The following is a 24,276-nucleotide window of genomic DNA, read 5'->3' on the forward strand; positions in this document are numbered from 1 at the left end:
TGCAACAGCATAGTACATTACAATGGACCAGGTGATAACCCATGCTGGAGCACAAAAGGTGCATGATTTATACCAGGTATTTATGTTGTAGTACAGTCTGCTACCTGGTCACAATAACAGGGACATTACGGTTGTGAAACGCGACCTAGTCCACAAAGTTTGAGAGAAAGAACAGTCCAGGACAGATCACTAATACCACTGAAGGCCATCAGAACCAATCTTCCAGCAACATCTAGAATTCAGTAACTTAACTGGCCCACTGAAAACTGAAGATTTTTCCTGCACAAACGATCTATTATATAAAGACTAAGTGCTGAAAGCATTCAGCAGGTCAGGCAGCACCTGCGCAAAGAGAAACATATGTTTCACTTTCTTCACCAGAACAAGAAAATGATAGATGTAACATTTTAAGAAAGAGGCAGAGAATGGGGTGAGTCAGAAAGAAAGAAAACAAATCCCATCAACTCAAAGGATTCAGGGGAAGAAGTGGCTGGTAACAATGCAAGAAGCAAAACAGGAGCCTAGTGAAGCTGTAATTAGCAATTGCAGAATCACTGCCAGAAAGGACAATATGAAAAACAGATGAACAATTGTTATGATCTGAAACTGAACTCTTACACTGAGTTCAAACCTAACTTTGCAGAAGCTGCAAAGTGTGTGATCAAAAAGAGTGCTGACCTCAATGTTCAGTTGAATTTCATTGGAATAATGCAGCAGACTAAAAACAAAGAGATCAGAGTGGAAGTGGGGAGGTGAATTAAATAAGTGACAGAATTCAGAGGGTTATGTTCATGGACCAAATTTATTTTACAAATTTACTCATGAGACATGAGCACAGCTGGCTTGCCAACATTTATTGTCCTTCACTAGTTACCCTTGTGTTGGTGGTGAGGTGTCTTCTTGAACCACTACAATCATGAGCTCTGGGAAGACCAACAATGCTGTTAGGGAGGGGAAGTCCAGGATTTTGACACAACAACACTTGAAAGAACAGCAATATGTTTCCAAGTCAGGAAGGTGAGTGGCCTAGAGGAGAATGCGTCATAGGCAGCAAGTACTGTACACTAAATTTTTAGAAAGAGTAAAAGCAATTCCGTTTATCACCTGGAAGTAGTGCTTGGGACCATGGACAGTGAGAAGGGAGGGTAAAAGCGCAGACGTTGCATCTTCTGTATTTGCATGGGTTGAGAAAAGAGGAATGGATGTTAACCAACGGAAAAAAAATGGATCAGCATGTTATGAAAGGAATGGTCCCTTCAGAATGCTGAAAGAGAAGGGAGGCAAAAATGTGACAATACATTGGAGATGGTGGAATTGGTAGATTAAAAACTTTCTCCTGAATGCCCTACTGGATTTATTAGTAAACATATGACCTCTGGGTTTGATCTCATCCATATGTGGAAACATCTCTACATCTATCTGATAAAATCATCTGTGTTCTTCTGTCCCAATTAAACACGTATTTTTCAAGGAGTGTGTGCCCCTATTATTCCTACCAAATCATTAGTTCAATTGACAAATACAAATCCATTACGCAGCACAATTAATGTTTTTCCTTTAATTTATCAAAGTCTTAACTATTGTGTCCCCCCAAAAAAAATTGATGTCATCAAATTTTCAAATTGTTCTCCATTTCAGATTCCAAATTGTTTTTGGAAATCACAAACAATAGTGGTCTCAACACCACTCCTTGTAGGGCACCACTTACCAAATCAGAGCAAATTCCTTAAAACCCTCATGGACTGCTACTCTGCCATATATGGTGACACCAACTGGATGGAACTCTTTCCTGTATCAGCTGAGATTAGCATGAACGATTGCCATTCTCAACTTCTTAGTCAACTCATTTCAGTGTCCTCCAGAGGTCTTCAGCATCTCAACTGTCAAGCTTCAGCCACTTCAATTCGCTCCATGTCTTATGAAATAACAGATGGAGGTACTAGATATGGCAAAAGCTATGGGCCCTAACAACATTCCTAACATTAATACTGAAGACTTGTGCTCCAGAACTTGCTGTACCCCGAGCCAAGCTGTTTCAGTATAGCTACGACACTAACCTCTAACTGACAATGTGAAAAATTGGCCAGGTGCGTCTTTTACAGAAAAGCAGGACAAATCAAATCTGGTCAATTACTGCCCATCAGTCAATTCTCCACCATAAGTGATGGATGTTATCATCAACAGTGGAATCCCGCAATTGCCCACTAACGACATTGAGGGTTAGTACTGACCAGAAACTGAACTGAATTGGCTGTATAAATACTATGGCTACAAGTGCTGGTCAGAGGCCAGGAATTTGAGTGAATAACTCATTTCCCAACTCCCCAAAGTCAGTTCACCATCTATAAGGCACAAGTCAGGAGTGCATTGGAATACTCCCCACTTGCCTTGAATGCAGCTTCAAGAATACTCAAGAAACTTGAAACTGTCTAGATCAAAACAGCCTGCTCGATGAAGACATCCATAGCCAGGTTGTAGACTTGCTCGCCGAACTGGTGCGTTTGGTTGCAGATGTTTCGTTACCCTGCTAGGTAACATCAGCAGTGCGTCTCCGGTGAAGCATTGGTGTTCTGTCCCACTTATTATTTAAATGCCTGTTTGCTGGGGTGGTTGGCATTACTTCCGGTTCTGTTTTTCAGTGGTTTGCATATCAAATCCAGTTCAATATATTCGTTGATGGAGTTCTGGTTGGAATGCCAGGCATCCAGGAATTCCCTGGCATGTCTCTGCTTGGCTTGTGCTATTATGGATGTGTTGTCCCAGTCGAATTCGTGTCGTTCTTTGTCCGTGTGTACTGAGAATTGGTCATGTCTCTTGGTGGCTCGTTGGGTGTTAGCGTATCCTTATTGTTGACCAATGATGCCCACAACTGCCCCCACAAATACAAGCGGGAAATTGCGCGCCAAAAAAGTTCTACTCCAATGCAACCAACCAAGAACTGACAACCACCCTTGAACAAGCCATCACCATACAACAGAAGACCAGAACAAAGAAAAAAATAGCCCTACAGGAAAAACTATCCAAACTCACCCACAACGATATGGACAACACAGAAACAAGAAACAAGAAACAAGAATCAAGAACATCTCAGACCGACCACTTACAGGCACTGAGAAGACCGTCCTAACACGCAAACTGAATTATAACCACAGAGACACCAAGAAAACTGACTTCCTGGCTGCACTGCAATCAACAGATCATGGAACAACAGCCCAGACAGACGATAGTCCCAATCCTGAGCAGAAAAGGTAAGTGGAACACATTCAACACAGAAGTGAAGAAAGTCCTGGAAAGACTCAGGAAAGACAGAAATATGGTAATCTTACCTGTGGACAAAGGACACATGACAGCAATCCTTAATAGAGCCCAATACATCGAGAAAGCTAAAGCACTACTAGCAGACACTGATACTTACCAACAGCTGGCGATAGACCCAACGCCACAGTTTGACAACCAGATCAAAACAACCCTGAAGAAATTACACAACTCAGGAGATATCAGCCAGACAGACTTTCAAAAAAATGAAGCCAGAGGGATTCAACACACTCCACTTCTACAGACTCCCCGAGGTACACTAACCAGGGCCCCACCTCAGACCTACTGTCTCACTACCAGGCAAGCCAACATATAGACGAGCTAAAGAACTACAACAGAAACTGAAATACTTAGTTGACAACATTATCCACTCCATCCACTCCTCGCAAGAATTCCTCAACATCAAGGACACCAGAATAGAAGAGGACAAGATAATGAAATCCTTCGACGTAACAGCACTATTTACATTCATAAACATCGACCTAGCCAAAAAGAAAGAATTGCCACACTGCTGGACGAATCAGGAAGGCAGGCACCCAACAACACCAACAGCATCAACAAGGACAGCACCCTGAAACTGCTGGATCTGTACCTCACAACTCACTTCACCTTCAACGACCGTATATTCAAACAAGTCAATAGAACACCAAGGGGTTCCCCAATATCAGGACTAATTGCAGAAGCAGATATGCAAAGGTTAGATCAAACAGCGCTATACAACCCACTATACAACCCAAACTGAGTCTATGTAGATGACACCTTTGTGATTATCAAACACACAAGAGGAGAAGAAACCCATCAACACAAAAATCCTCCCCACCAGAATAAAATTCACAGAAGATGAGAGTAACAGACAACCCTTCCTGGACATAATGGCAGAACAAAGGGGAACTCCAGATTAGCATATACAGAAAGGCCACACAGATACTTAATTAGTCCAGCAACCACTCCAACGCCCATAAACGGAGCTGCATCAGAACATTACTACTATGGGCCACAACATACAACAGCAACCCGGAATTGCGCAAAGCAAAACAGGAGCACTCATACGAAGTTTTTAGAAGAATGGATACCCAAAAAGTACAACCCGCCATTACCTCCACGACAGATCACAACAAGACGACATGACATGGCCAGACACACTCGTCACCCTACCGTTTATCAGGGACATATCAGAGATGACCACGAGACTACTCAGACCCCTAGATACACATGGTGGCATGGTGGGTCAGTGGTTAGCACTGCTGCCTCACAGCACCAGGCATCCGGGTTCGATTCCACCCTCTGGTGACTGTCTGTGTGGAGTTTGCACATTCTCCCTGTGTCTGCCTGGGTTTCCTCTGGGTGCTCCAGTTTCCTCCCACAGTCCAAAGGTGGATTGGCCATGCTAAATTGCCCCATAGTGTTCAGGGATGTGTAGATTAGGTGGGTAGGTAGGTAGGTAGGTGGGGGTGGATTTGGATGGGATGCTATGCTGGGAGGGTCAGTGTGGACTTGTTGAGCCGAAGGGCCTGTTTCCAGACTGTGGGGAATCTAAGATTTTAAGATTCTAAGTATATCAGGGTAGCCCACAAACCAACAACCACCCTGCAACAGCTACTGGTGAACATAAAAGGATCCCATACCCATGACCAATAAAACCAACAATGTTAAAAATACCATGCAAGGACTGTGAAAAACATTACATGGGCCAAACTGGAAGAAAGCTGACAATAAGGATACACGAACACCAACGAGCCACCAAGAGACAAGACCAATTCTCACTGGTCTCAATACACACAGACAAAGAAGGATGGACAAATTCGACTGGGACAACACATCCAGAATAGCACAAGCCAAACAGAGACCTGGCTTTCAAATCTGAATTCCATCAACAAACACACCAAACCAGACCCAATATATAAACCACTGAAAAACAGAACCCAAAGTAATGTCAACCACCCCAGCAAACCGAGGCATATAAAAAACAAGTGGGACAGAACAGCAACACTTCACCAGAGGAACAGTGATGATGTTACCTAGCAGGGTGACAAAACGTCTGCAACCAAACACACCGGCGCAGCGAGCATGTCTACAACCTCACCCACAATCCAAGCTACAAATCTTCTCAAAAACTTTAAGCATCCATATTCACACACACTACAACCAACATTCCGTACCAGCAGTGTGTGCCAACTAGAAAAATGCACTGCAAAGTTGCTTAGACAGCACCTTCCAAACCCACAACCAGTATCAAATAGAATGACATGCACAGCAGATACTTAGGAACACTACCACCTGCAATTTCCCCTTGAATCCACATCCTATCCTGATTTCAAAATATATCACTGGTCCTTCAGTATCACTAGATCAAAATCGTGAACTTCCTCCCCAACAGCATAGTGGGCCTACCTACAGCAAATGAATTGCAACAGTTCAAGGAGGCAGCTCATCATCACCACCACCTCAATGGTAACAAGGACTGGACAATAAATGCTGGCCTAGTCAGTGACACCCACGTAACCCAAATGAAAATAAAATTGAATTTATTGTTGACACTGACCCCAAACACAAGAATTCCCTTCCTTCAAGCATCTGTCTCTCCTCTTCCTTCGATACTGTAAAAAAAAACCGTTCTCTCATTTCAAACCTCTGATCATCCGTCCTAATATCTCACTGTGACCCAGTGTAAGATTCTGTTTGATAACTCTCTTGTGAAGCAGCTTGAAACTTATTGAGGCATGAATCTAGCTGTTATTGTTTAAAATCAGTGTGTTGTATGCGTTTCCTTACTTTACATTAATTTATATCTTTTCTATTTAAATAAATATTTTACACAACACCTTGGTCAGCATTTTATTTTATTCCATCAATTGACAATAATAAATAGCAATACTAAGTATACATAATTTTATATATATAGTTTAATAGAACAGGGAAATTGTTAATTTTGTAGCCCATGCAAATCTGCAAGGACTACTTAGCTGAAAAAGCACATGATCTATATTTCAAGAGTGATCGTATCAACAGTTCTACTTAAATGGTCAAGCTGAATAAACAATGGGATAAGATACAGCTCTGCCTTTTCAGAGAACCTAAGGTATCCTTCAAATTTGTTCATTAGTTTACAGATTTTTTTCCTGCTGTAATGACTGTCTTGATTGAGATGCAGTATTTTGTTTAAAAAAAAGGAGATTCTGAAATCCCAGTTATTTACTGAAATAATGAAGCCGCAAAACTTCCAATCAAAACGCAAATTTTACTAGTAGAAATAAAACAAAGCAATCATAAATACAATCTTAAATAATCACGTACACTCCAAAACCCAGAATAAGCAAGCATTAACAGGCAAATTGTTCTAAACATGTAGGTTATAACTATAAATCTACATGCTAAATAGCAGATACTAAAAGGCATCTTTCAAATTGGTTCTACAATTTATTCAGCACATAGGTTATCAAACACACAAAGATGTTCTTCAAAACTCTGCCTTGCTCACAAAGAACTCCAGCTCCTCTCCTTTTACAAGTCAACTTGATGCTTGTCAGACCACAGCTCACATCCAACCCAAGTTCCAGGAGCACAGACTTCACCAAGGAGGCAAACCTACAGAACAACTTTAACTCATTTTACAACTGTCTGGATAGCACAGATCCAACATAACACAGTTGGCTGAAGCAACTACATGCTTGTTTATTCTCAGCTTCTGTATCTAACTGTTCTTCTTCAGCCTACATGTACTGGACTGCATCATCAACTGCGCTCTCATAATATCAACAAGGAAGTTTGGTTTCCAATCTCAGTTTCCTGAGTAACGAGGAGAATAATTTGTAACCAAAATACTGTGGATGCTGGAGATCTGAAATAGAAACAGAAAGTGTGCAGAAACTCAGCAGATCATGCACTACCTGTGAAGAGAGAAACAGAGGTAACACTGACTCTCTAAAGAGAGATTGATCGTGAATCACTCTCTCTATATATATGGATGCTATGAGGCCTGCTGAGTTTCTCCAACACTTTGTTTTTATGATGGGACAGCACTGTTCCTCTAAGTTTCCCTTTTTGAATTAAGGCTTGTCTCAAAAAAAGGGTTTGAAACCACAACTTCAGTCACACTTGTCTCTCCACAAATGTAAACATGCACAAAAAGTAATGATAAGAAAACATCTTGATAATTTGATACAACAAACGACTTGAGCCATCACTGGAGAGCATCAGCCAGATGTACCAAGTTGGCAATCATCTCAGCCTCTTCCATCATTACTGATATTAGTGGTCTGACAAAAAAAAAAAATCATTATGTTTAATACCAAGAAACAGATGAATAACCTGAATACAGCAAAGGCTATAGACCCTAACCACATCGTAACTGCAGGGCTGAAAAACTGTATTCCATTACTGGTTGCGCCTCTAGCCAAGCTGCTTCATTATAGGTTCAAAGGGAAAATGTCCAGGTATTCATCTGGAGGTTAAATCCAATCAGGCCAATTACTACCTTCAGTAAAGTGATGGAAGGTTTTCATTGACAGTGCAACCAAGAGGCGCTTGCTCAGGAATAATTTGCCCAGTTTGGGATCTGCCAGGGCCACTTAGCTCCAGATTGCATTACAGCCTTGGCCAAAATAACAAAATGGGCAAAACAACTATATTCCACAGATGAAGCAAGAGGCAACGCTTGGCCAAGTGTGGCTCTGAAAAGCCTGAGCAAAAAACTGAAGCTCGGAATCAAGGGAAATTCTTAACAATTAGAGTCATGCCTAGCAAAAGATGGCTATGGGTGTCAATCATTACAACCTAAACACATCACCACAGAACCTAGGCCAAAGCATCTTCAACTGCTTCAATTACCTTTTCTTGTCCCATCACTACTCAATTGCATCTTGTAATTAAATCAGAAAGTTTAAAACTTGACTGTTTACAACTTAATATTCACAACATACTTCTGAGACTTAGAGACAGTCAGTCTATCCATCAGTATCGCATCATCATTATTGTGTGAATAAGTTGCACCTCTCAACAGGCCTTCCTTTAGTCATTAACAACTCAACATCAGACCTATTGTCCATCAGATTTCAGAGGTGGCATGGTGGCTCAGCAGTTAGCACTCGCTGCCTCTCAGCACCAGGGACCCAGGTTCGATTCCACCCTCAGGCGACTGTCTGCGTGGAATTCGCATGTTCTCCCCACATCTGCGTGGGTTTCTGCCTGGTGCTCTGGTTTCCTCCCACCGTCCAAAGATGTGCAAGTTAGGTGCATTGGCCATGTTAAATTACCCATAGTGGTGTTCAGGGATATGTAGGCTAGCTGCATTAGCTATGGGAAATGTAGGGTTACAGGGTAGGGGAATGGTCCTGGGTGGGATGCTCTTTAGAGGGTTGGTGTGGACTTGTTGGGCCAAATGGCCTCTTCCCACACTCTAGGGAATCTAGCATTAGGTCACATGACCCCCTTCATTTTACACTAAATTTAAAACTGTCCCAAAGCATAGCAATCTTATAACTCTCAAGTGTAAAAAAAAAAATCACCATTCATATGCATTCCATTCAGGTATGAAAGTTTCCATCAGCTAGCTTCTCTCACCACAGGGCTATGAGCAACTCCTCATTCACTGAAATTAGGCCATGAGTTCACATCCAATGAACAGCTACAAAAATTGTACATCCCATCTCTGAGGAATATCTCTCTTCCCTTTCCACGCTGATATTTTAGTGCATAGTAACTAATTGCTCATCATTCTTTATTCAGATCTCTCTGCCGTGTTTCTAAAAAAAACAGAAAATATTCTCATTAGCCAAAACTTACTGAACTAGACTCCTCTGTAAGCAGATGCAAAGGGAGAAAGAACAGCTTTGTTAACGATACAAGTTACCAAAAAAGTGGTTATCATGGCAATTCCCTGGATTGCACACATTTGGGCCAGCATGGTTAAAAATACAATGTCAGCAAAGAATTATTCTGTCACTTTACAACAAAAATCAGTTAAAGGAAACCACTTAAGCCAAGCCACAGATGCAATCTAGCACCTAATTTACCACATAGTGTCTGCACCCAGGCAAAAAAAAGCAGCAATTACGAAGCCACTTTAAAAGCGTATATTTCCGGTAAATCTGCCCAAACGCATGCTACACAGAAATTATATTTTTCCAGTGTTTGAAAATTTCACAGTACTCCAGGAGTAGGGAGTAGGGGGGCTGAAATCAAACAGTTTTTCAATTTCAAATTATAACAGCAGAGTCTGGATTTTTAATACAAATCAAACAAATGCATATATTGGGATATGGTGAGAAAATTGGTGCCATAAGTAAAATATCTATTTATTTCCGAACTGACTGGTACAGATCAGTAATGTACTACTTACTTAGTGAGGGATAAAACAGTGGTTAAAATGCTACAGCAAACTTTTATCAATCCAATTAAGGGAGCAGTTTACTTCCAGGTTTTCAGGAAAAGTGGTAATGCACAGGAGTTTGGAAAAGTTCCAAAAAGTAGCCGAAGGCTTTGCCAAAAATACTGGGGCAAAGGGAAGTTGAATACCCAAATGGCAGAATCAAAGGACTAACCTTTACAGGTATAAACAACTAGAGAAGGTGAGAGAAGTGTCATGTTATATGATTTTGAATATAGCAAAGGAGAGAGAAGAAACTTTGATTAAAAAAAATTTAAACTGAGACAACAAGGTGTAGAGCTGGATGAACACAGCAGGCCAAGCAGCATCAGAGGAGCAGGTGCTGCTTGGCCTGCTGTGTTCATCCAGCTCCACACCTTGCTATCTCAGATTCACCAGCATCGGCAGTTCCTACTATCTCTAAACTGAGGGAAAGCTGCTTTTTTTTGAACAAGTTAGATGGATCTATTTAAAACAAAACGTAATTTATAGAAGGTACAAATTGATGCGTTCAGAAGTGAAAAAAGCGTGCAAGAGGTATCTGTGGCAAAGTGCTTCAAGTTGGGAATGGAAACACGCAATTTTGGCAAAGTGGAAATAAGTTGACTGATATTGGACAGAGCTCAGTGAATTCAACGGAATGCCAAAGATTTGTAGGTTCTAGTTCAGACAGAGCCACATCCAGAGAAAAGAATGATTGGGTAGTAAAGGGTTGGATTTTTTTTTTTAAACAAGGACTAGAAATGATAGCTTTGCTATTCTTGATGTCCAGTTGAAGAAAATCATGCTCTTGCGTGAACTGATGTTCATCTGGTAATCTGACAGCATGAATTTAATACAGCACTAAGAAAGCTGGTACACAGACAGAGGTCAGTAAAATATGCTGACCTCATATTTTCTAATGATGTCAGAGGGGTCTGGATGATTGCAGCTGCAACGGCACACAGGAAGCTCAACACCATCCAAGATAATATACATCACATAATCAGCAGACTAGCCATTAATTTCAACATCAATTCCATCTACCACCACTGTACAGGATGTGCCTCAAGAAATCTCTTTCAAGAGCACGTTCCAGTGATCTCTCCCACCCAGAAGAACAAAGGCAACCAAAATATGGGAACGCTGACACCTGTAAGTTCAGCATGCTCACTTGGAATTATACTGCCATTCCTTCACTGTCACTGAGTCAAAAACCTGGAAATCCCTTCCTAACAGCTCTTATATCAAGTCATAGGGAGCAAATAAAGACAGCTCACCACTACTTCAAGGATAATTAGATTTGTACAATAAATTTTGGTATACGAGCATTGGTTGCAAGCCCATGAATTAATACAAGTATAAACTAAATCAGGCAGAATACAACCTTCAAAGAGAATGTCAAAAGTAAAACAGTAAGAAGCCATTTCTTAGAATATGTTGCTTGCTCTGAATAAAAATGACAGGAGTAGGTCTAAAGTAAAAGAATCTTGTTAACCATGGAGGTAAGCATAAGTATTGTTACAGGGTTATCATCATTAAAATAGCATGGTCCAGGTTTTGTTGATGTATAAGGGCAAGGAACATTCAGACACAAATGAGAAGACAGAAGTGGATGGAAAGCTTACGGTGTGTTGAAATCACCATGTACTGGTTCCAGAGGTCAAAGGAGGGAATCTTCATGGAGGAAGTCAATGCAAAGCTTAGCAAGGCATCACAATAAGCCTCAAGGAACAGAAGAAGAGAGTTTTAGAAGAAAGTCAAGATGCAACTTTGCCATAACAGCTTTGCTATTACTGTAACAAGAACAGAGCAAGAGGGAGAACTTATAGTCAAGTAAGTGGCAGAGAAATGTTGTAGTGAAGTCTTGTTGCACATTCACATTGCTATCCGTATTTACTTGCGATTTTGTTGCCAAGGTACTTGTTTGAAAGGAAGTAAATATTTTGAAAGAGAGAGTTAAAAACACAGCAAATATATTCAGCTGATCTAGGATTGCTTTCTACCAATTGTACTTCTGCAATTTAAGCTTCCTGAAAAGAGAGGTATAATTTTACTTACATGTTTAATTTTTTTTTCAGCACACTCCCTTAACGTCAATGAAGTCAGCAAGAGAGGAACAAATGAGATTCACGGGAAAAATCTCAAAGAAAATGGTTGCAAAATGATCAGCCAAATATAATTTTCTTCACTGCTTGTTATGACTTAAATGATAGCATTCGTGCTGTTGAATCTGAAGGTTGCATGATTGTCACATTTCAATGACTTGTGTTCAAAAGTCCTGGCTGAAATTCACTATGCAGTAGGAATGAGTAAGGTACTGTCAGATGCATCATCCTTGCGATAAAAGATCAAACAAAGGACCCATCTGCTTTCTTCAATGTAAATCAAAGATCCCACATTACTATATCAAACAACAGGAGCTAAGTTGTCTCCAGTATCCTGGTCACTACTTATCCCTCAAATCAATACCATGAAATAAAATTGGTCAATATCACAATTGCAGCATTTCCTACATTGTAACAACTTTTTTATTCATTCATGGGATGAAGGGGTCAGTGGCTAAGCCAGTATTTATTGCCCATCTCTAATTACCCAGAGGACAGTTAAGAGTCAATCACATTGCTTTAAGTCTGGAGTCACATATCAGCCAGACTAGGTAAGGTTGGTAGTTTCCTTCTTTAAAGGGTATTAGTGAATCAGATGATGTTTTTTTTCTAACAATTAACAATTGATTCACAATCTTCATTTGACTCGCGATTCCAGATTTTCCTTTTATTAAATTTAAATTTCACCATCTGCCATGGCAGAATTCAAACCTGGGTCTCCAAAACATTAGCTAGGTCTCTGGATTAATAGTCCAGCAATAATAACACGAGACCATACCCTCCCCACAATGGTTAAACATGAAAAGTAACTAATTCACTATAGATGAGCTATCTTGGGGCTGTAAAGACACTCTTTTTAATAACCCATACATTTAGTGTAGCATGACAAAAGGTATGTTTTAGTGGATCATTGTCTGCCAACTTTGGTACAAAAGCAGTACAGAACTGGAAAAGCTGGAAGCATAAATTGCTCTAAGCAAGCAAAGGCGGCAATGGAGGGGTCGGAAAGAGGGGTGAAACGATAGGAAAAATAAAGTTAAAGATTTATTCTTTCCTTCCTTCTACTCAATCCCTTTTACTCTTTCTTCCACTTTTATTTCTTTAAAATCTTAACAAATCTAGCACTTGACAGTCCTGACAAAAAGATCAGCGACTGGAGAAGTTAACTATTACTCTCTCATTTACTACTTACAGCATTTTCTATTTTTCTTTCAGAATTCCAGCATTAGCAGTCTTTTATTTTTGCAAAAAGATTTTTGGGCAATTGTAAAAAATACATGTAAAATATCACTGTACTAGTTATTGACATAAATTATTAGTAACAAAGAGCCAAGACAAGTCAGAGTGTAATATTTGGCATGCAAGAGGAAGCATTTTAAGAAAAGTTAACTCATACAGGATACATAGTCACTGGGGTTCCCCATTCACAAATTGAGAAAACTAATCGTGAACTTTTTATCTTGCAGTGGCAGTAACAAATGCATTTTTTAAATTAATTCATGGGATGTGGACTGTTAAGGCCAGCACTTATTGTCCATCCTTAATTATCCATGAAAAAGTAGTGATGAGGCACCTTCTTGATCCCTTGTTGTCAGTGGCATAAATTCACCAGTGATATTTTGGGGTTCCAAGATTTTAACACAGTGACAGCATTTCGAAGACACAACAGCATGCAATTTGGAGGGGAATTTGCAGATGATGACGTTCTGATGAGTCTCTGCCCTTGCTGTTCAAGGTGGTACAGGTCACAGGTTTGCACAGTGCTGAAGGAGCTTTTGACGGGTCGTCGCAGTGCATCTTGCACATGGCACACAACTGATACCGCAGTGAGATGGTGGTGATGGGAGCACAGCTCAAAATATACAGGTACAGCTAGCAAATTTGCCAAAAGCTCCCAAAATGCCAGAGAAAATTCAATCACAGGGGAAACCAGGGAAAAGAGGTACTGCAGATAGAAATGACAGAATTGGTGAGGATCAGCTCCTCTAATAACGCCATTCCATCAACTAGCAAGAAGTATAGGAGAGAGTCAGGCCGCAACTGTAGCACCAAGCAACAAGGGGGGTCAGTGCTGCCACTGAGGAAGTTGCAGGTGGAGCTGATAGCCAGGGCTTTTACCTGATGCGTGGGGAAAGAGGCTGAAAAGGAGAAGGAAAAATTAGAGCTGGAAGTAAAGTTAGCCAAAAATCAAGAGTTGCTTTAGATGTTTAAGAAAAACAATGAGTTAGAGTAAGTGTTAGTCTTAGTCTTAGTCTTACAGAAAATTAGTCTGGGGAATTAGTTACAGAGGACAAAGAGATGGCAGATGAATTGACCAGATATTTTGCATCAGTATTCATGAGAGAGGATACAGGTAGCATCTGGAAATAGCTGTAAATCAGGAGTTGAAAGGGAGGGAGGAAGTCAAGAAAATTACATTTGCCAGGGAAATAGTAATGAGTAAATTGTTGGAACGATGAGTTGACATGCCTCCAGGTCCTGATGTATTTCATCCTAGGGTCTTAAAAGTAGCAAGTGAAAGTTGATGCATTGGTTTTAATATTCCAAAACTCTTTTCGATTCAGCTAAGTTTCCTTTAGATCGGAAAATAGCTGAAGTAACTCCTTTGCTCAAAAAGGAGGAAGACACAAAGCAGGAAACTTCAAACCAGTTCGCTTAACATCTGTCATAGGTAAAATGCTAGAGGCTATTAAAGAGGTTTTAACAGGGCACTTAGATGAGTTCAAGGTAATCGTGTAGGGCCAACATGGCTTTGTCAAAGGGAAATAATGTTTAACTAATTTATTGGAGTTCTTTGAAGTAACTTGTGCTGCAGATGAAGGTGAAACCAGTGATTTATTGTACTTAGATTTCCAGAAGACATTTGATAAGATGCCACACAAATAGTTATTGCAGAAAATAAAAGCTCAAGTGTAGGAGACCGCATTTTGGCATGGACAGAAAATTGGCTGATAAGAGGAAACAGAAGGTAGGAATAAATAGGTCTTTTCTGGGCTGGCAGGATGTTACAAGTGGTGTACCATAGGGATCGGAGCTATGATATCAACTCCTTACATTTATATAAATAATCTGGTTGAAGGGATTGAAGGTACCGTAGGTAAATTTGCTGAAAGAAAGTTGTGAAGAGGATATAAGGAGCCTGCAAAGGCTTGTAGGTAGGTTAAATAAGTGGGAAAAGTTCTGGAAAATGGGAGTATCAGTGTATGAAATTGTCCATTTTGGCAGAAATAAAAGAAAGAACGTATTTCTAAATGGTGAGACGTTGCAGAGATCGGAGTGTCCTAGTGCATGAATCACAGATGGTTAGTAATGCAGGTACAGTATATAAACGGGAAAGCTAATAGAATATTCTCATTTATTGCGAGGTGGATTGAATGCAAGAATAGTGAAATTATGCTTGTTGTTATACGGGGCATTGGTGAGAAGGATGTCGTGTGTCATAAACAGTTCAGATAAAGTTTACTTGACTAATATCTGGAATATACAGATTGTATCATGAGGAAAGATTAGATAGCTTAAGCCCATATCCTCTGGAGTTTGAGACACAGAGGCGACTTAATTGAAACACACAAGATCCTGAGGGAGACCTGACCAGATGGACATTGAAATGGTATTTCCACTTCTGGGAGAATGAGAACGAGGAGTCATTATTTAAAAATAAGGGGGCACCCATTTAAAACAGATGAGGAAACACTTCTTCTGCCAATGACTAAGTGTTTTTGAATTCCCTTCCTCAAACGCTGTGGAATGCAGAATCTTTAAATATTTTTAAGGCAGAGGCAGATTCTTGATTACTATGGGGATGAAAGATTTTCAGAAATATACAGGAATGTGGAGTTGAGGTTAATATCATGATCTGAATGAATGGTGGAGCAGACTCAAAGAGCCAAGTGACTCTTGTGACTTGTTCGTATGGTAGGCAAGTGTTCATATAGCTCAGACTAGGTTCATCTAACCTGTGAAAGTTTCTCATCAGGAACATATTTTATTCCCCCTTGCTGGCTATCTTTCTAATTTATTCCTGGAGATTAATGCATTTTTGAGTGGGAGCAAATAGTAAAGAAAAAGACAGTGAAGCACAGAAAGGTGGGACTGGTGGTGGAGAGGTTTAGATTCGTTGAGGCTTGATGATTGCACAATTATGGTGTGGAGCAAGTTTAGTGTACAAGTTGGTCTTTACAGAGTATCAGTATCAATTTTCTGTGTATTTATGGTCTACCCACCCCAAATTATTTCAAATGTTAAATCATTAACGCAACAAATGACCAAAGTATGCAGATGCTAATGTTATTTTATTTACTGCAACCTTTCTGCTCCATGCAAGGTGACTGCCACAGGTACAGCCAGAGCTTTGTGGAAAGAGACCCAGTCCCATCTTGTGGGCAAGTCATAACAGAGCAAGAAAACCTCTCAAACATTTTCTTTTAGGTTATAACAGCAGTACGCCAACTACTGTTTTGAACATTGCATTGCTTCTGATATGAATTCTTAAAGCCACTTACAATAATTTTAATACACATAAATAGCTAGAGTAAATTAATCTACATCAAAACAAAAAAATCAAAGCAATAAACTATATGTTTATTCATCACGTTGAAGAAATGAAAACTTCTCTTACATCACAAACTGCTTAAAACATATTTGACAAATAATTTCAGTCATTTCCGTAAACTCCATTATTCAGACATTCACATCACAAAAGGAAGCCATTCACCCCATTACATCCACGACAGTCAAAGATCTGACTGCACTAACCAACTTTCAGCACTGGGCTCATAGCCAGACAAGCTACGGTAATGCAAGCAAACGTGTAAATGCTACAAGAGTTTCTGGCACAAGCATTGAGTTCCAGACTCTCATTGTCCTCTGCAAAAAGATTTCTCAACTCTCCCGTTAGCCTTCTACCTCTTACCTTAAACCTATGCCCCGATATTGATCCCTGTATTAATGGACAAGGTGCTTTTCACTCCACTCCATTTATTCCCTTTATAAACTTATACACCTCTATTAGGTGCCCTCAACCTTCACTGCTCCAAGGATCCTCCAACATCGGCAACATCCTGGTAAATCTTAACAAATGCAGACATACGCTATCTCTCAAAATTGTAATAACTGTCCCACCACTGAGATTAAACTGACTGGTCTGTTATTTTTTGGTCTGTCCCTTCCTCCCTTTTTTTAATAAATGGGACAATGTTAGCAGTTCTCCAGTCCTCATTCCTATAACGTGGTGACCAGAAAGACAAGTATTCCAAATGCCTTAACCACATTTTTGCCTGCCCTGCTACCTACAGGAATCCGTGGATACACACACCAAGATCCCTCTGATCTTCAGTGTTCCCCAGGGTTCTACCATTCGTAATGCAAGGGATATCACTATCTCACACTTTTCCAGACTGAATTCCATTTGCTACTGTTCTGCCCAGTCGATCAGTCCATTGATATCCTCTTGCTGTTTACAGCTCCCTCCTCAGTATTAATCACTCTCCTAACTTTCATCCCTTCTGCAAACTTCTTGGTCATACCTACTACATCTATCACCTAATGATGAATCTACACAAACATCAAGGACCGTAGCACCGAGCCCTGAGGAACCTCACTGGAAATAAACCTTCAATCACAGAAACATTTCTCTTCCCTTACCCTGTAATTCCTGTAACTTAACCAATTTTGGATCCAACATGCCACCTTGCCTTGGACTCCATGGATTCTTAATTTCTTGATCAGTTAAGTCATATAGATTACTTTAAATGCATTACCCTCATTAACACTCCTGGTTACTTCCTCAAAAAATTCAAAACTGTCAAACACAACCTTCCTTTCATAAATCTATGCTCATTAATCAATGTCTCTGAGAGCAGATATATTCTGTCCCTCAATTCTTGTAACTGCCTCACCACCAAGGTTAAACTGATCAGCCTGTCATTTCGTGGTCTATTAAAAACAAGGAAGAGATAATGGGACAATTTAGCAGTTCTTCAGTCCTCAAACACCTCAACTACACTCAGACAAGATTTGAAAATTACTGCCAGTGTCCCCAAACCCACGTCGCCCACTTCCCTCAATAGCTTGGGATACATTTCATCCAGATCTGCAGACGTATCCCCACTTTTAAGACTGTTAAACCCCCTTCTTTCTATCAACTTCAATTTCTTCTGATAGTTCACTGTCTTCCACCCTGATGTCTATACTTGAGTCATTCTTTTCCACTGGGAATACTGTTGCAAAGTGTTCAGAGAGAATTGGGCCCATCTCTTCCAAATCCATACAAGGAAAACTTCTGTGGTATCTAATGGGCTTATTTTCTTGCTTTTTATTATTTTTTGGAAATCCTTTGGATTTTCTTTATTCTAAATGCCTGAACTTTCTTGGTCTCCTTTTTAAGTTCTCCCATGCACTTCTTATACTCCTCTAGAGACTCTTCCACACTGAGCCCTTGGTATCTGCCATAAGCTTCATATTTTTTCTTAATGTGGAGATGTCAATGTTGGACTGGGGTGGACAAAGTCAGAAGTCACATGACATCAGGTTATAGTCCTACAGATTTATTTGAAATCACAAGATTTCATGTTTTGAAGTCACCCGACGAAGGAGAAGCACTCCAAAAGTTTGTCATTTTTCATTAATCCTAAGCATTATGTCCCTTGACCCCATCCTTGTCTTTACAGAAAGATAGGTTTCTCCTGTTCTCTTACTATTTCCTCCTTGAATGCCAAATCATATCTTATCATAGTAAACCACATGATAAATAGAAGATAATACACCATGATCTCATAACCAAATACAAATCATCACCCTTTTGATTGTTTGAAAAGACAGCTGTCAGTGGCTTCAGGCAACTCCACCCCCTGCTCTGGATTACAATACAATCAAAGCACCTTCTTGTTACCTAGTTGTAGTGTCCCTACCCCAGGACCAGGATGCCTGCGTACAAGTCCCACTTGCTCCAGAGGTGTGCAATACATCTCCGAATAGGGTGATTCAAAAAAATACATTAAATAAAAGAAAATTGAAGTTTGAAGAACATGAATGGTGAACAATACAAGGAAACAATCAGCAATGACCTTGACCGCCCATAATAAGAAATATCAAGTTTTATGGCTTCTGTGCTCCTTCATTGATCCTGCCAATTTGTATGAACATGAATACAGGCAAACTTTAAATACATTTCATTGCCACGTACATCTTTATCAGAGGCTTTATCTTTATCAGCAGGAATCTCTGGCCTCTTTTTTTTTCTCTCTCTCTCTCTCTCTCTCTCTCTGGGGCTCTTTGGCCTTGTGGCTGCAGTCTTCAACATGTCCAGGAGCAAATAGTCAATGTATTTTGGCGTGCACCAAAAACATCAGGAGGGTAGCACTTGTTTGCTTTCAATTCTACTCATTAGAGTTCTGAAGAAACATATACAATGTCAGAACAAAATATTTAAGTAATCCAGTGAGTTTCAGAAAATCATTATACAGATTCTAAACTGAATTTTTCTAATTTGTAAAATTAGAATATTATGTACTTATATTAAACTAAAACATTAATTCCGAGAAATCATGGGATAACAGCAAAACCATTCACAATTAACATTTTGATTCTTAAGAATAGCCCATATAAATAGCAGGGAGGCAATTAAATACATACAAACAAGAACATTAGCTTTCTGAAGAATATGACAGGCACTGGATGCTGCACAACGCACCTACATGTATCTTCTCGATTATATAAACAGATACTTTTATTTTGCAGTCAGGTCTATACAAAAGTATCCTAAACCTCCCAAACACAAACATAAAATCTGGAATTAAAACAAGTTTGTCACAATTTCTGAATATATGTTTCAAAGTACACAATTATGTATTACAATGGTAATTTATTTGCCTTGCAGCATTTATTTTTGAAATCACGGAAGTAAAATTGCAATAGTGCACACAGCTGGCCTTTTTAACAAAATAGAGTGGTAGTGAAATAAAGTTGCTTGCATTGTGCCCTACAGAGGAGAAACTGTAGGGTCTATAATTAACTGTCACTCACCCTCATGGTTGATTTCTAATACCCTTTATGCTTACTTTGTTAGCCACTCAGTAGCAAAATACTCATGTGACACCTAAAAATGGACAGTAAACGTACCAACATCTTCCAAGAGAAAATACAAAGTTTTAAAAAGCAATGCAAATAGTATCACTCAATATTTTCAGATGTTGTGAGCTTTTAATGGTAAGAGATTGAGAAGCGGATTGTTATTTAATAAGTGGGTATTAACAAAGTGCTGATTATGCGTATGATTTTAGGCACTCATAATAAAAACAAATTTAGAAAGTAGGCCATTCAGTTCCTCAAACCTATTCCATCCTTCTACTTTATTCGTAGTTCATCTGTACCTCAGTTGTAATTCTGACCTGAGCTCCCTATCATTTGTCTCAATTAACTTGTAATCCATATTCTATATTATCAGCTAATTGTATGCGTAAGTACATACTTGGCTCTTTTCAACAGACTGTAAAAAAAAGTGCCATGGTCTGTCAATGATATCCTGTTACCAAAAAAGAAGTTTAAAATTCATTCAGATGTATCAGTACAGGATAGAAAATGGCACTCCAAAAGCTTGCCATTTCAAATAAACTTGTTGGATTATAACCTGGTGACGTGTGACTTCTGACTTTGCCCACACCAGTCGAACACTGGCACCACCACATCATGCCTTACATTATCCCACATTATGCTCCATCTACCATGACCTTGCCATTCATTAAGTTTCAACAAAAATCCTCTTCTACATGTTCCTCACACAGTCTCACTTAGCTTTGCATCACACACAAATTTGGAAATATTACATTTGGTCCCACCTCCAAAAAACAAAATCACCACGTTTATGACTTGGTGTCAATCTCCTATCATTTCATCCAGAGCTGGTTCAGACAGCATCCTCCTGCACTCTAATAATTGTGATTCTGCAATCATGAATGCCTAAAATCTGAAGGAATTCATACGTACTGAAATATCTTATTTTGTGTTCCTTTTCCTCTTTCAGATATTGACAGACCCATACAACACCAACATTTGTTTCTAAAACAAAGGTTACATGGTGTGAATTCTGTCCAGCAAAGGACAGTACCAAAGTGTAAAAATGTAATATTTCAAACAAATCAAGACAGGGCAAAAGCATTATCTGCATGGACAAAATACTATTTTAGGCATTTACATTATATATCATTGCAAGAGATTGCACATAAGCTTTATAAAAACTGGTCTGGCATTGGTTGCTGTCGTCAAGAGGATTGCTGTGTCAGTATGGAGTTTCAGCAGCTGGCCATGTAATCTTTAGATGTCAGTAAAATACTGACACAGCTCCTTTGGTTTTGTATACTTTATGAGGGCAAGGTATTTAGATATTACAAATGAGATGCCAAGTTTCCATTGCATTCCTTGAAGAACATAAGTCGCAAATTTTAGATTTCCTTTTTAATATATTACTTTTTCCTCTGCTAATACGTGTTTTTTTTAAACTATAGATATACGTAGTACTAACATCAATAGCACTTCACTGGAAATGTTTAGTAGCAGTAAAATAAAGGAAAAATAAGTGCAACTCAAGGCTACCGCCGTACTTACAAGAACATGCGTTAAACTCTCCACAGCCATTCTGCACGTCAATCATTAGTCACTCCAAATACGGCAACAGATTTGTTTTCCTTCAGTATTTTGAAAGATTCAGTTATCAAACCACACAAAAACTATAACTAATTTGCAGAAAAGACCTTAACAGGCCAGAACAGTTCACATTAGTCAGATCACCATCTTATAATTTAATAACAAAGCAGTTAAGTTTCCACCCTTGTCCCACCGGAACAATTCAGCTGCTCTTGCAGGCACTCACGGCCTAATAGGACTCTCGTCAGACCAAATGAAATGGCCACACATTTAACGACGTCTTGTAAAATTTTGAGCTTGTTTTAGTAAAAACTCACCCGTCTTTTCAGGGTCGTAACCAACAACCACAAAGTAATCGGCCAATCTCGCCATTTTTCGTGAATTCAGGGTTCGAAACAGAGAAACTCAACATTTTTCATCCTGGTAAAGCACAGCCATGTTGAAATCGTAGCCCCCCGCCCCCCACTAAGACAGTGCGCGTGCGCTGACAGGCCTGACCCTGATTGGGCGGCGGCCTGGCTTTACAGGCAGCGTGAGCTCGCGGAGTATAGGAGGTGTGAGGGGGAACAATTGGAGTCGCGAGAAGTAAGGAGGGGGAAACAGTCAGAGGGTCTCGGCCCGAAACGTCAGCCTTTCTGCTCCTATGATACTGCTTGGCCTGCTGTGTTCATCCAGCTCTACACCTTGTTGTCTCGGAAACAGTCAGAGCCGCGAGGAGTGGCGGGGGCGGGGAGCAATCAGAGCCGAGAGGGGGGAATAATAAGAGCCGCGAGGAGGGAAGGGTGGAAACAATCAGAGCCGCGAGGAGTCGGGGCAAAGAACAATTAAAGCCGGGTCAGCCAGCGGCATTCTTATCAAGTCAAGTCGCTTCTCGAAACCAGGGTCTTGGGATGTACATTTACTGTTCCATTTCCAGAAGCGCGTTGAGAACCGTTCAGATCTCCACAGAGTTTCTTTCTCTTTCCTATTCGAGGGATGGGACGAAGCCGTTCGAGGTGATGTCCGCTGGATGCGCGCTTGTTCTTGTTATCCTCGTTACTGCTGCAACTCGAAATGCTTCGTTATATGTAGCTTCAGGTCGGGCAACAGAATCAACAACTTAAAGCGATTGGAGCGAATGTAATTCGAAACATCCAAGCTGATAGTCTTGGAAAGACTACAACCAGAATAATAGTGTCAAATTTGTGATTTTCAATAAAATCAAACATTGCAAATCGAAGAAACGGAACACAATAAAATCAAAACTTGTGGCTTAAAACCAACAGGTAAATTGATATGAATCCAAGCATAGTTGCATTCTACGGTAGTCGGCTAGTATGCTGCGAATATTCTGCAAGAGAGAAGGCTATAGTTCAACTCAGCAACGTAAGGAACAGAAGCAAAAAATGCTGGAATCTTTGAGGACAGAATCCATGGGAAGGATAAATAATTCCTGTGTAGCCCTTCATCACTTCTGAATAAGGGTCAATATTAGAAACAGTCGAACCATCTGTTCTGTCTGCAATTGTTGAATGAACTAAGCATCTACAACATTTCCTGTTTTCATATTTTCGGTATTTGCATTTTGGTCTTCCATTGCATTCTACATTTTAAGCAGCAGATAGTTGCATACTGACTGTCAAGGTCGGATGTGTCAAAATAATTACTGGTACCTAAAATTTCAAAAGTGAGCACAGATGTACATAAAAGACCTTGTTCAAGAGGATTGCAGTGATATCAAAGGTAAAGTCCATGAGACAGTGACAAACTTTGAGAAAATGTTAAGTCATCAATTACAATAGTGTTTACAGTCTTGTAGGATATTCAGGCTTCAGAGAGAGTTCAGCACATTACTAATATGAGGATATGCAAATAAATAAAAGGACTGAAATCTGTATCTTTTGATTTAGAACAATTCAGGACAATATAAGTAGTACTGTGAAACGGTGGAATAAGATTTATAGAAGTAGACAATTTGCAGAGATACTCTGGATTTCACTTCCAACATTAGAATCGTAGAATAATTACAGCACATAGGGAGACCATTCAGCCCAGTGTGTTCATGCTTCACTTTCTACAAGAGCAACTCATCTAGTCCTATTGACGTGCATTTTCCCTATAACTCAACAACATTTTCCCTTCAAATAACTACACAGTTCTCTTTAGAAATCCTCGATGGAGGCAGAAACTGTATCAATATTGAAGGTTAATTTGGTAAAGTGAATCAAACAAAGGTTTTGGAGGTTACGGAACAGGCTGGGTTTTATTTTAATATGCAATTTCTATGTCTAGATATTTTTTAAAGTCCCAAGAAATTGCTCCAAAGAAAATATGTTTTAAACTAAATTTTTCAATTAATCTAAAGAGGCATACCATGATTCACAGGTATAGTAGTCAATACAGAAAATTTTACTAATTTGAGTTCATTTCCCGACGGGTTGCAAATACTTGAAACAACAGACTGAAATCTCTTCCAACCTTATAATTTTTTTAAAAATACATAAAAATATAATTTTTCTTGTTTCCTAGCTGTCAACAAAGAAATTACAGTTTTCTTACTCTCAGTAATTAATTGACTAGTACTAATAAAAAAGAGCATTCATAATTTTTCATTCTCAGACATGCTTCGAATAAAGCTTTGAGAATTGTATTGCCAGTTTGTTTCAAAGTCTTTTGAATAATTGAAGGAAACTCAAATCCTTGCAGAATAACGTCAAACACTTCACTGCTTCAATTCAGAAATCAACTGACGCATTCTGGGAAATTCACCAGGCTCCACGCTCTTAGAATACACAAATATGTTTGGTAATCCTCCAACTGCATGAGGGCAACAATATCCAGTTGACCCATTACATTTTGATTCAGCTAAGGCTAGGAAGTAATAAAGTCTCC

The 24,276-nt window shown here is 39.6% G+C and overlaps 1 protein-coding gene across 1 annotated transcript in view; it reads right to left on the minus strand.

Moving 5' to 3' along the window:
• LOC109914739 (myotubularin-related protein 13-like) overlaps positions 1 to 24,034 on the minus strand; it is a 244,677-nt gene extending 220,643 nt beyond the window's left edge. The window contains exon 1 of the mRNA XM_048607328.1: positions 21,723 to 24,034. Coding sequence (XP_048463285.1) covers positions 21,723 to 21,777 — 55 coding nt within the window. The 5' untranslated portion in view covers positions 21,778 to 24,034. The remainder of the gene's footprint in view (positions 1 to 21,722) is intronic.
• Between the last annotated feature and the right edge of the window lie 242 nt (positions 24,035 to 24,276).

This window comes from Rhincodon typus, chromosome 17, assembly GCF_021869965.1.
Source record: "Rhincodon typus isolate 14 chromosome 17, sRhiTyp1.1, whole genome shotgun sequence".
Classification (NCBI taxonomy): domain Eukaryota; kingdom Metazoa; phylum Chordata; class Chondrichthyes; order Orectolobiformes; family Rhincodontidae; genus Rhincodon; species Rhincodon typus.